General features: G+C 41.3%; 1 protein-coding gene across 3 annotated transcripts in view; it reads right to left on the bottom strand.

Moving 5' to 3' along the window:
• Positions 1-13,284, bottom strand: part of sox6 (SRY-box transcription factor 6) — a 134,527-nt gene that overhangs the window by 27,442 nt on the left and 93,801 nt on the right. For 2 of the 3 annotated variants that reach the window (XM_037689504.1, XM_037689488.1), the window contains 2 exons: positions 13,089-13,212; positions 9,004-9,083 (listed from right to left, as the gene is read on the bottom strand). In XM_037689504.1, the coding sequence (XP_037545432.1) occupies positions 9,004-9,083; positions 13,089-13,212 (204 nt within the window). The remainder of the gene's footprint in view (positions 1-9,003; positions 9,084-13,088; positions 13,213-13,284) is intronic. The other variant, XM_037689496.1, reaches the window with a different exon arrangement.

Below are 13,284 nucleotides of genomic sequence, written 5' to 3'. Positions count from 1 at the left end.
AGGTTCTGCAGGTCAGTGAGGTTCTGCAGGTCAGTGAGGTTCTGTAGGGCTATGCCAGCAGTTTTGCTGCATATCCTGACAGTGGTGTAGTCGACCTTCTTGTAGTGGGTATACTGCGGTGAAGTTAGTTTTACGTTGTAAGTTGGACACCGTTGAAGCCACGCAGCACGAATGTCCAACATAAAACTAACTTTACCGCGGTCGGTTCTTGTACTGAGCTTAGAAACCAAAGTACACTGGTTAGTACAATGTAACTGTCATATAATTTAGATTTTTAAGCATATTGAACATTTCCAAATTTCTCTGATGCTTATATTTCCAACAAATGAAGAACAAACTTTGTACAACAGTTGGCTTTGTATTAAAAACATGTTATAGAATTTATTAAACTGTATCAATGCAAAACATGTTCAAGTATTAAGTAGTAAGTACAGTATTATACAATAATTGGCTGGATAAGCAAATGTAATAAACAAGTGCTGCATACAGATAAACTGTTACGGAAGCATTTAACTGCCGTTTAACATATCAATGACACGTGCCCAATGATATGTCATGTATCACTGGGCACTTTTAAGTTGGTATACTGAAATTCTTAAGCTTTTCTAATACGTATACTCCGTATACCCGTGTATCACGTAGACTACTACTGGTTGGGTTGAAAAACCATAGAAGCTGAGGACTATTGTCTCCTGTTGCAAATATTCTAAGAGATGCTGTTTCACCTCTACCCATAGATCTCTCTTTAGATAGAAAACTGCCAGCTTCCCCAGACGACGTAGAACATTCAGTCTATTGTGTTGTTCAGCAGATTGTGCTGCCACACATAATTTCTTCTCAGCTGCACAGTGAACAAACCTCGTCTCATTCACTGGTTTGACTGGCTACAAATAAACCACGAATAGTAAAAAAACAACTTGCCTGATCCTGTCGTCCTCACCTTTGGTGGTTTAGATGAAACTATAAGCCAAATTAAACGCCTTCTGTTTATGCACAAATCCCCAAATATAAACAGATACGTGCTCCTCTAAGAAAGTGCCACAAGTGTGTCTGTACAAAAGCTTCATTCTTTCAGGGGACCAGGAATAACAAGAGCACATGGGCAGCGGAAATGACAGACTGATTATGTTCCCACAATGATGGCGCTGCCTGAACCACGATCACAAACAGCCTTTTGTTTCCAGCAGGAGACACAGGAACTGACCGAACGTCGTCTCATCTGAGCGAGACGCGGTTAATGTCAGAGGAAAAGGTATTTAGTGTTTAAATGAGGTGAATAAGGGGAAAAGAGATACATATATGGTAAAGTTCAATGACCGTCACTCCAAGCTACATGGAAGTATTAGCAGATGTGCACTGGACAGATGTTTGCTAACAGGCCTTTGATGGGCACGAGCCTTATCTTGAGTGGAAAAGACTATTGTTCCAGAAAAAATAAGCACAATCAGAATGTGCCTGATATTACACCCTGCTGAGACGACAACACTATTAGCAGGTTAGTGCCACATATTGAAAAGCGCTGATCAATAATGCTTAATGAGCCAAAGAACAATTCATAAAAATCAAAGGTGTAGATCAAAGTAATATGTTGCACAAACAATCAGGGCTTTTTTGCAGTCTGATGACTTTTACCTAAAATAAATTACAAATGTTCTTCAACTGAAAATGACCCAGATGATAGAACTGTTTGATGCTGAGCGTGTAAAATAACATAAATTATATTTAAATTTTGTTTTCACAGCTATGAATTGGACGTAATATACTTTACTGCAGGTACGGTGTAGCTAGGAATGTTGTTGAAGCTTATTTTCGACTTGCGTGACCTTTAAACACGACGTATGAGGACTCTGTTGTCATACATGAGATGCACTAAGCTGCTATGTTTTATCATGGTTGAAAGTCACAATACATTTCAAGTGACGTCCTTACTTTCTGTTTTACTTACCTTCTTCTTTTTTTGTTTACTTTGCAGCTGAAAAACTCCAAAGTTTCATTTATGACTTTGTTTTAACCCCAAAATAATTTATTCAAAGTTCAGTCTTTTCCCCCATCACATTGGTTTAATTATGTTCCTGTTTTTAATATTTTACGCTTTATAATGTAGATGTTTTTGTTTAGTTTTTATTTATTTCTATTTATTTTCCATTTTAAATGCTTTCTGTATGATTGTCTGTTGTTGTCTGTTCCTCATCTGTGTTCTTTGTTGAAATCAGGTCTCTCTTGTGAATGAGTCCTCGAGGCTCAATGACACTAACCTCTAGAAATAAAGGTTGAATGAAAAAAATCTAAATTTTTAAAAAGCTAGCTGTACCCTTTTGCTCCATTATCACTGCTCGCTCAGATCTTGTTGATGCTGCTCTTATATTATGAGAACCATAAGGCAGATACCATTAATTTCTGTTGACAATTGCTCCAGTTCCAAATGGGATTCTTACAACCTGCTTATGCACGGTGTTTTTTTATGCTCAGCATCTTTTATGGGTTGGGCGTAAGCACAAGGTCAAAAATCATTTTAGCTGTGAGCTCAAGTAAAATCCAAGAACATTTTCTAAATGAGGCTACTTGACTCCCAGGACTAAAGACATCTGCCTGCATTACTTATTCTGGTTTTTATTATTATTATTATTTTCATCCAACAACCTCTTCTTCATATATGTTGCCAGGTGGAGGCAGAAAAAAGTTCAAGGACATAAAGATAAGTTGGAAGTCCATGCTCTGACTCTGGGAAGGAGTACGAGTAGCTTTAAAAGAACTTCAGAGTATTTTTTTCTTTTTCTCTGTCTTTGCTATAAAAAAATTAACAACATGCCAGTTAACAATATTTAAAGTGTGCATTATTTTGTAATAAAATAAAAATTTAAAAACTGTATTTTTAAAAAAGAAAATAAACACAACACTGGAGGTCATGTTTTAACCTCATCATCCCTTGTTTCCCAGTAAACCATAGCTCAGCAAGCATAGATTCAAAGTGAGTGCAGGACACTGAAGGTCAGCCCTGCTAATTAAAAACAAGCCCTTTGGAGGCAGCAGAGGTCAGAAGAGAAGGTCCAGCCTGCGACACAGAACTTTGCTTACTCTGCTGATGATGTCAGTGATGTGTGATTAGGAACAGCAGCCTTTATTTGTTTATTAAAATAGAGATTAAAATTTAGAATATAATTCATATCCTTCCAGTAGTTCTCCATTCTGCAACAAGCCTTTGGTCAAAACTAAAAGTGCAGAAAAACAGCTGTACTTTTTTAATGCAGCGTTACATAATGACAAGTGCCAGAAAATATTGCAGCAGCTTTCGTGCTGGCAGCAAAGTAATAGACTGCACATCCTTGCAAAACTACAAACAATATAAAACTTTTTAATAATTTTTTTATCATAATTTATCATAATTTACAATCTTGATTTAGATGAGAAAAATTGAACACGTGACACTCCTGTGTCTTCATGTGTCCCTTGGCATGTCAGTGTCTCATTCACCTCTGTTTAGCCTGGACACTGAGCACTAGACTGGATATGAGGGCATTAAGTGCGCTTCAGTGCACCACACCATTTAAAAGGCAGCCCAGCGCCAGCCCCGTTTGCCACAAGGCTTGTACAGGCTCATTGCCCAGGGCGACCATGGAGGCTGACCCAAGCTAGGCCCAGATGTCAAGAGTGGAGGAAGGCGCCCTGGTGCACTGTGCCGATGCTTTGCAGTATGGCTCAACATCTGTTTCATCTGCTGGCACCCAACCTGCTCCACTCAGACCATCCTCCCTTCTCATGCCTTTTTTCTCATTTCTCCACATTACAGCTGTTGTGTATCATATATATTTTTTCTCTTAGAGTCTCCTTGGCATGCACACAAAATATCACATTCTGTCTTGTATAAATGTGGGTACTTCCAGGCCGAGGGCCCCTGGAGCCAGCCCTGCCATTCACTGCTGCTCACTGCATTATCAACTCTGTCTGTCCATCTGTCCCTCTGTTCACCATTGCCTCAATCCAGCTGCTCACCTTGCCGTCCTATTAGCCAGCCTTCCTCGCACCCGAGCATTGCTGCACTGCTCTGGGTTACCTTCAAAGACCGAGCTCCTTTGCTCATAAACACAGAAACAGCTGCTCTCTACAGTATGCCTCTCTTTCCACCCCTCCACCTCCTCCTCCTCCTCTCTTTCAAAGTCAAAAGTGCTTCACTTGTTAATGATAGAAGCCATTTCTTCACATCTGTACCACACAGGCATTTACATCCAAACAAAAGATAATGTGTGGTTTGCTGCTCTCCCACTTTCTTCCTGTTTGTCCCTGACTGTGTAACACTCTTTCTTATCACTGCAGTCGTCTGAGCTTGAGAGTGTACTCCTTCAGATGTGTCTGTCTGCTCGAGATGTGGTCCGGGTTGTTGTTAAGCATATAGGCAGCTTCTTTTCATCTTTACAGTGGCAGCACGAGCTAAGAATGGGCTCAGGTTTATCACCAGCCTAAAGAGATGCCACGGCAAATGTTCCTCTATGTCTCATCTCAAGCAGCTCAATTATAAGCACAGTGAAGCAAGAGGATGTCATGGGCCTGGATAATTCAAACACATTGGCAGAATGAGAAAAGAAAAGGATGGAGGTATATTGACAGAGAAATTCACAAACTGAGACACTTAGAGGTGGTTCACACAGTGGATTGGAAATTGGAAAAGCAGGATCTGAGCAAGGAGGAGATAGAAAATGGAGCTTTGACTGAGTGAAGGCAGAAGGTCTCTCTCCATTTATTTAGTCTAAGAGTGATACTACATAGAGAACCCAGATGTTCCGTTATATCCTGTGATACTTTCTTTAAAATGGCCTTAAGTCAAGTGTCTGCTTTCAGTGATACAAAGCAGGACTTTGTTGAGGGCCGTCCACACTGTTCATTTGTTTGGTTAAAAAGACCGGTGATGCATTAAGTTCACGTTCTCCTTAAGTAAATAGTTTTTCACTTGCCAACTGATCCAAGGAATCGTGTACGAACAGCAAATTAAATGCTGTCCCAGACAGAAATTTCTTTTGTGGAATTAGGAAAATTCCCTTCTTGTCTCCTCACTCGATTGAATATAGTAGGTGTCCGGTCAGATTGGGGTACAATCTGAGCACAATTTCCTCTTTTAGGTGAGATGTGTCAGCTGTAATCAGTGAAGGACAGGCTGGGATGGAGCTATTGTTTCCTGCTGGTCCTGGGCTCATCCTCAGCTCTGTGTGGGCACTAATGAAGAGAGGCATGTCGCGCTGGGATAGTTTACCCGCCTCCTCTCCTGTGAGTTGCGGACCAGAGCCAATCTGTCAGGGAAACATTGAGTGAAATTGCCCTGTTGTACAGCAATGCTTGGTGACAGCCACTTGCAGACTGTCAGCCACCGGAGTGATGCTACCACCATGTATTGACAAGCAAATTATAGTCTCCCAACACTCAAATGCATCATGGAAGATTCATTTACATCCATCAGCTTTAAGCCTTTGTTACCTTGTTGGGTTTTCTTAGAAAGAAAAGGCGGGGAACTGTGGGGGGTGAGGATCCCAGACTGTTATGACAGAGGAGATTGTGCAAAGGCTGCGTGGCCACCATTAACACTGACGGAGCGGCTGGCCTGTCTGGCTGATGGCTGATCACATTACCTCCGCAACATTGTTGGGAAATAATTCCACCAATAAGACAAGTTTTTAAGATTCATGTATTGCACAATCTGAACTGAGTAAATTGGTGAAAATTATACCTTGCAGGGCAGCTGACAGGAAGAGAGATTTTAATTAGTAGGAGCAGCCAATTCAACCATATGCGAGTGGGATTTTGTGTCTGCTGGTGTGTGTGAGTGCATGAGGAAGACCAACAATGGGCTTGGAGTTGAAAACTATTTTAGTACTATTTAAGTAACATTAAAAAGGAGCTCACGATTCATGAAATGTAACATTCCAATAAAAGAAGGCACAAATTGTTTTTCAAATGCAAATTAAATTAATTTTATCTCTTTTTGTTTGTTTAAAACAATCCATCCATCCATTATCTTTTACCCGCTTCTTCCATTTTGGGTCACGGGGGTCACCGGTGCCCATGTCCAGCAATCACTGTGCTAAGGGTGGGGGACACCCTGGACAGGTCTCCAGTCCATCTCAGAGACACATAGAGACAAACAACCATTCTCTCTCTCACACACACACCTAGAGACAATTTAGAGTTACCAATCAGCTTAACATGCATGATTTTGGTCTGTGGGAGGAAACTGGAGCACCCAGAGAAAACCCACGCATGCACGGAGAGAACATGCAAACTCCACCCAGAAAGGTCCCTGGACCAGGATTTAAACCAGGGACCTTCTCACTGAGAGGCAGCAGAAATCAGTCTGTTCATTCAAAAAAGTAAGTTTTACTATTCAAACCTCAACACAACACATTTCTCCTTCTAATTTCAGCAAACTGAATAATGTTTCTTACTGTGGTGTGGTTCATATTATTATTCTTTTGCAGTTCAGAACCCTGTTCACTAGTTTTACTCCAAAGAAGCGTACCACAGCCCTAAAAGTGAGGATCCATCCTTAACCCAACTCCATGTCTGCGTTGATTTCTTTTAATCATAGCAGACTCCTGGTGCTTTGTCGAGGAAGTGGTGGCAGTCACGTGGTTTGTTGATCCCAGCAATGTAGAAAAGGGCATGTTTGACTTGCCTTACTGTTTTGAGAGGAATCGCTACGTAGGGTAAATAGCAGCCAGCAGGCAGAATATGTGACGGGCTGACAGACTTCAATTAATGGAAAATGTACCTCTTTGTGTTTACTGTGTTCTGTAAAGGTCAGCCGAGTCATGGTCTTGGAGGCACTGTTTTTGCCCATTCCCAGGGTTATATACATAATAAGAATTAATGACTCTAGACCTGACTCCCCTTCTCACCCCAACCTCAAATATACGACTGTCTCATCTGACCTCGTGTTACCCTATAAATAGCCTTGTGCTTGTCTGTCTAAACTGACACGCCCTTCCTGTGAACTTCACCGTGACACACCAGCTATCATTCACTCCAGAAACATACTCACAAAAAAATATACTTTTACTTTTACAGCCATGCATTTTGAAGCATGTGTAAACTTATTCTTCACCTAATATGCTTCTGACATCTCACCTTGTGGCTGTATAATGACACACAACTCTTTAAGGCTTTTTGCATGCATTGTTGGAACCTGCAAAGGCTTGTCAACATAGATGGTGTTAGGATGAGAAGGACAGACGCCATGTTTGTCAGTGTGCAAAGTTCTGTCCATATTGCTACGTTCTCTTGTTCACTCACATCATTTTCTCTGCTGTTAAGCATCATGGGTTTTGGCTTTGAAATAACTGTATACTGTCACCAGTTAGTCATGGAGTTCCTCAGGGTTCAGTGCTTGGACAAATACGCTTTACCTTTTATATGCTTCCATCAGTATTGTTATTAAACAGCATGGGATAAATTTTCAATGTTATGCTGATGACACACAGTTATATTTGTCCTGAAACCCAATGAATGCAATCAGCTACTTAGACTACAATCATGTCTTAAAGACATAAAAACCTGGATGACCCTAAATTGTTTTTACATATGAATGTTTCTGTTCAGTGCCCTGAGAAGACTTCTATTGTGACATGACACTTTATAAATAAACTGAATTGAACTGAATTGAAATTGTCATTGACAAAGCAGCCATGGTCTCTTAACTATATGCAGGCAGAGATGCTTTTTAGCATTTTTTACTTCACTCTTTGGTTTCAACGAACACAGCTGTTTTCTAGCTTAAAAACAGGAGCTACAATTATTCAGAACTGCAACAGAAACTGGAAATTTAACAAGAAGCAAAACCACACAAATGCATAACGTGCCAGATTTCTATTTCTAATTATGTACATTTTTATGTAAATTAATGCCTGTAAACATTTAGAAAGACAATCATTGTCACCACTTTGGGAACTAAGATAATATCATGGCATGTGAAAAACAAATCTCACTTCATACTGACAAAAATGTACACAACAACAACAAATGAACAAACAAAGGACACTACAGGACATGAAAAAGAAGTTGACACACAGTCATCAAAGAGCAGGAGAAACTGATAAGGATGTTCAAAATGTGGAAGAGAAAAAATCCCTGGCACAGAGAACGGGTGACAGTTCGGAGAATGAGAACCAAGTGTGCAAAGATAACAGAAAGCAAGCAAGAAAACAAAGAGAATTACCATGAAATATGAACAATAAATAACTTAGTTTTGATTTTTACACTATTCTAACTGTAAATCACATGCGCAAGATCAAAACTAAACCGCAACACAAAACCAAAAACACAAAAAAAACGTCAAGACACGCACTCGTGGACTATTACACATAAACTGAAGGATGCAATCATAGCCATATTTATTAGAGTAATAATTTTAAGAACAGAATGTAGATAATTATCTACATTAAGCATTACTGCCTGGGGTTAAGCCCTGACCTGAGTTCAGCATTTTCAAATAGTGTGTGAGAAGATTCCTGGAGCAGCCCGCAGGGCTCGGGGCCTATCTCAACATATTCAGCATCTTGTAAACCTCTCCTCAGCCTTACTTAGGACGATTTACCACAACTTATTTGTATTCACACTCATTTAGGTTTTTTTTTCCCCAGGCTTTATTCTGAACAGTTTTCCCCACAAAGCTAAATTAAATATTAATCTTTATTAAACAAAGGTGATAGTGGGGAGCTTTTTTCCACAGCCAATTGTCCTGTGATAAATTCACTGGCAGATTATTAAAGTAGCTACAGTGAGTCTCATTCTCTCTAATAACTATTATCTTCCAAACTCCTCTGTGTGGCAGAAGGAGAGGGGATAAATCTCGTCTAAAATGGGGATGAATTACTTTTGTAAGGTGATAAGCGTGTGTGAGCCAAGGGCCTCCAGGATTATTTAGTGAGCAGCTCATTACTTGGCATACAGCTGCTTAGCCATCCTTTTTGCCCTGAGCTTGGCGGGCGTCCCAAGCATTCTTTGTCATGGAACTGTGCATACCTGAAGCTGGAGGGGGCTGAGTCCTGACGCTGCTGCAGCTGCCATTGTGGATGGAATGAACTGCACCGGGTAGTTATCACCTGTCAGAGAAGGGGAGAGAGAGAAATAACAATGCATACAGGTTAAGACAATGAGCTGGCCCACGGTGTTCAGGCAAGTGCCAACATGGATCGTGGACCCGTCTTTGCTTCTGCCACAGTGGTATGGCACGTTGCACTGAGCCCTCGGCTTTGAGCCCAAACATCTGCATTAACAAAAGGTGGCTTGACTGGAGCAGGATTACTTACAGGAACATTGCATACCATTCCTTCTTGCACACTATTCATAATAAAATACATCATGGGAACACAAGAGAGTCAAACAAGTTTGGAACTTTTTAGTTTTATTAGTTCGTCCAAGTGTGTGCATGTGTTTTGATTGCGCTTCACAAAGCTTGTTCGTTTTCAGTTGGTAAGTTTGTAAAAGCTTAGGCATGTTCTCTCAGGCAGTTCCTACATCTGTGGACTTGTCTGCCTATTGTTCAACACATTGTTTGTTTGACTGATGGCTTTGGCAGCACAGTGAATGTGCTTGTATGCAAACTGGTTAGAACAAGTGTGTAGTCACAATAACAAGGGAGAAAAAAGAAATCAACACATTCTTATCTCATTTATCACTGTACATAACAAGGAACTGGTTTCTCAAAAAAAGAAAAAAGAGCACTGCTCATTACTGTTTCCCTTCCATAAGCACATTTATCAGACAGGCGTGTAAAAACAGTTTGATATGAGTGATAGGGCCGAGGCTTTTACACTCAACTTTGTGCTTCGAGGTGGACAGAACATTTCCAATGAGACGGCACGGCAGCCGTACAGAAAAGGCTGGGTTAGGTTCGAGAGGGGGGAGGCGGAGTGTTCAGTGAGAGCAGGAGGGGGTTGTTGGCCTTCGCTCAGACCCCACTTCTGCCTGTCACTTCTCCTCACAAACATATGGAGCCATTAAGCCACAGACAAGGTAAATGTATGTAGCTTCTCTTTCACTTGGCCCCCGTTCGCACGTCTCACTCTGCAATCTTGTACAGCACTGCACAATGTGATACAGGCCGTGGAAATTCAATCCCCATTTAGTAGCAAATAAAATCACACAGCAGAAGTGGTTTCAAATAGTGCTAGGTTAGATGTACAGGGGGGTGCACTGTGGTTATTTCCACACACCCTCTTTTTGGTATTGCTTTCTCTGTGTCTCATTTGCTCGCTGCTGACTGTGACGTAGGATTTGAGGATAATAAATGGCTAGATGTCTTTAGATGTCATGTGAAACCGGGAAAGGGTCATGTGCCACATTATGACTTCTGGGGGGTGTCTCGCTTAGCAAGGTCTGGGTTTTGGGTGCGCACAGGCTGTGTGGAGGAACCGGTCTTGAGTTTGGCGTCACACACTGCTGAAAATAAATTACAATATTTTTTTCTTAACTGAAAATGGATGTTTTCATGTCCAGAGTCTGGCCTCTAAATGCTTTGGCTGGAAATAGTGCATGTGACGTCACCGCTACATTTCCAGGTTCATGTGGTGTCATGAAACATAAGTCATAGATGTGCTGAGGGTTGACAGATGGAGCTGAGGTCTTTCCTAGGTTGCATAAAATCATCATGAATAAAATGTACGATTCAAAACCTGAAACCTGATCTTTTTTGTCCCCTTGCAGGCTTTAATTTTAGATTGTCAAGAGTTTGAAGAAAAACACACTTAGCAATAAGACAAAGAATGCACTTGAATTGATTTGAAAAAATTGCTACAGATTTGGAGACGGTTTTAACTTTATGAATTAAAACACATTGAAACTTTGAAGTCATAGTGGGAGGGAGAAAGGCAGAACAACTGAGGACTCCGGGGTCGTTTTGCAGCTCCATTAGAATCTGCCGTGTCTGTGTGAACAGCGCAAACAGACTGAAGAAGTTCAACTAGAATCTATTTGTTTAAAAGATGACTTGGTGTCCCTATGACTGTGCTTGTCTACCATGCAAGCTCAGGTCATTGAGCACAGCCAGCGCACACAGTGATGACCTGCCACCACTGAGCCAGAATGACACTGTTGCCATAAGAGCGCCACAGGGTTGGGGGGACATAAGCAGCGGTCCCTGTGAGCTGTCTCATAATGATAACATCGGATTAGTCTGCCTTAGTCTTGGAAGTGAATGCATGGCCACACACTTCACGGTGAAAAGACACCCGAGCATCCTGTAAACGCTGCAGGTGGCAATGATAGCATTGTACTCTCTGCCTATATTGTGCAGAAATAATAAAAGCTTTAGATGCTCTGACTTTAAAAAAAAAAAAAGTCATTTTCAGACCCTCTTTGCCATTTCTTCATGAACCCATGAATTATGCAGGTATCTTACACATTGTGACCCCTGACCATGATTCCATAATAGCTCTTGTTATTCGAGCTAAAACATTTTTCGTGTCAAATCTATTGCGAAAATGCGCAGTGGTAAAAGACTCGCCCTCAGGCACTTTGTTTGAGCTGTCATGGCTCCATAGTTTCAAAATAGCTGACTTTCTTTTTCATCCTGTGGTTCTATACTTAATTCATTAACTGCTCTACCACACCTTTTAATGCTCTGTTGTGAACCTGCTGACTTCTGAGTCTTTATTTTTCTTTCCCTATCTAGAGTTATTTTATAACAGAAAAGAGCTTTTTTCTGTTTACTCGTAGATCAGTGATATTCACACGTAATGTGTAGTTCAGGAGCTAGAAAACCTTTTTCTCTGGTAGGAAAATTCAGTTTTGGTCTAATTAACTAAACAATAGACAGATACAGACAGATGAGTAAGCCTGGAGTCATTTAGGATTTATGACTGACACCATTAAGTTACACACTAATCTTCCTCTTCTTCTTTCAGTCTTTCCCTCTTCAGAGGCTCCACAGTGAGTCCTCCTCCATCTCTGTCCTCTGCATCCTCTGTCCTCACTACAACTACCTCCATGTCCTCTCTAACTGCATCCATGTGTCTTCTCTTTGTCTTTTTCCTGACATCTACATTTCTAACACCCTTCTGCCAATATACCCACTGTCCCTCCTCTGGACATGTCCAAACTACTGTCCCTCCTCTGGACATGTCCAAACCATCTCAGAGTGTCCTCTCTTAACTTTATCTCCCAGTTGTTCAACCTGTGCTGTACCTCTGATGATCTCATTCCTGATCTTCTCCATCCTTGTCTCTCCTAAGGAGAACCTCAACATCTTCATTTCTGACACTTCCAGTTCTGTCTCCTGTCTTTTTGTCCTTTTTGTCTCCCGACTTAACATATAAAACTTAGAGCTTTGTAAAACTGCTACAAGGCATCAATCAACTGTCAGTGTTTCAGTTACTTAATATAAACTCACTCTGCAAAGGCTTTTGGGAAAACGTGTTATTGGACCTTAAACGGTGTTTTCTTTAAAAAAGCGATTTCGACCTGCAAACTTCTGAGAGTTGATTTCATATTGATGGCAGGTTTCCAAGATCTATTGCTCCATGCAGACCAGAACATTTCCAACTCAAGTCCAGATTTAGAGATGTGACCTCCCCGAACGATCGTTTGAACAGAACTTCACACTGGACAATAAGAACCAAGTTGCAGACAGTAAACAGCTGTTCCTAGTTTTTTATGTTGTCTCCTCACAATTTCTTCATGTTTTTTCCGTCAGTCCCACAGACAAATGCTCCCCCTTTGCATTTGCACTGAGACAAATAAAAACAGGCAAAGGGGAGGAGTGCAGCACCTCAGGAGCGGGAGGGGGTTTCCCACTTGACAAATCACGTAGTACGGCCCTGACGTCATCACGTACGGCATACATGATGATGTATATCCGCACGTGATGATGTCACTCGTTCAAAATTTAGCAGCTCTATGAAAGTGAGCTGATCATCAAGATCCAGTTCATCCCCTCTCTAATGAAACTGTTCCCTCAGTCTCTTCCAGGTTAGACATAGAACAGAGTTCCTGAATCGTAAATCTCTTTCAAACTTTCATGTTACCTTTTTTTTTTTTTTTAATGAATGTACAAAAAATAATAACATATCAAGCTGAGAGTGATGGAAGAGTTAGCAACGCAAGCATACCTGGCTTGTAAGACATCCCTGGGGGGAAAAGAAAGCCTTGCTGCGCGGCTGCTGCTGCTGCTAGAGTGCGCTGGTCGTGTGGAAAAATGGGGATCATGAGCGGAGGCATGTGACCCTGGACCTGCTGAACAGATAGGGAGCAGAGATCAGAGACAGGCCTCAGCACCGGCATGGCACACAGAAACTCAGAGCCTTC

This window comes from Nematolebias whitei, chromosome 2 (genome assembly GCF_014905685.2).
Source record: "Nematolebias whitei isolate Nwh7 chromosome 2, NemWhi1, whole genome shotgun sequence".
Lineage (NCBI taxonomy): Eukaryota > Metazoa > Chordata > Actinopteri > Cyprinodontiformes > Rivulidae > Nematolebias > Nematolebias whitei.
The sequence above is the reverse complement of the archived record's forward strand: the minus strand, read 5'-3'. Positions and strand labels throughout refer to the sequence as shown.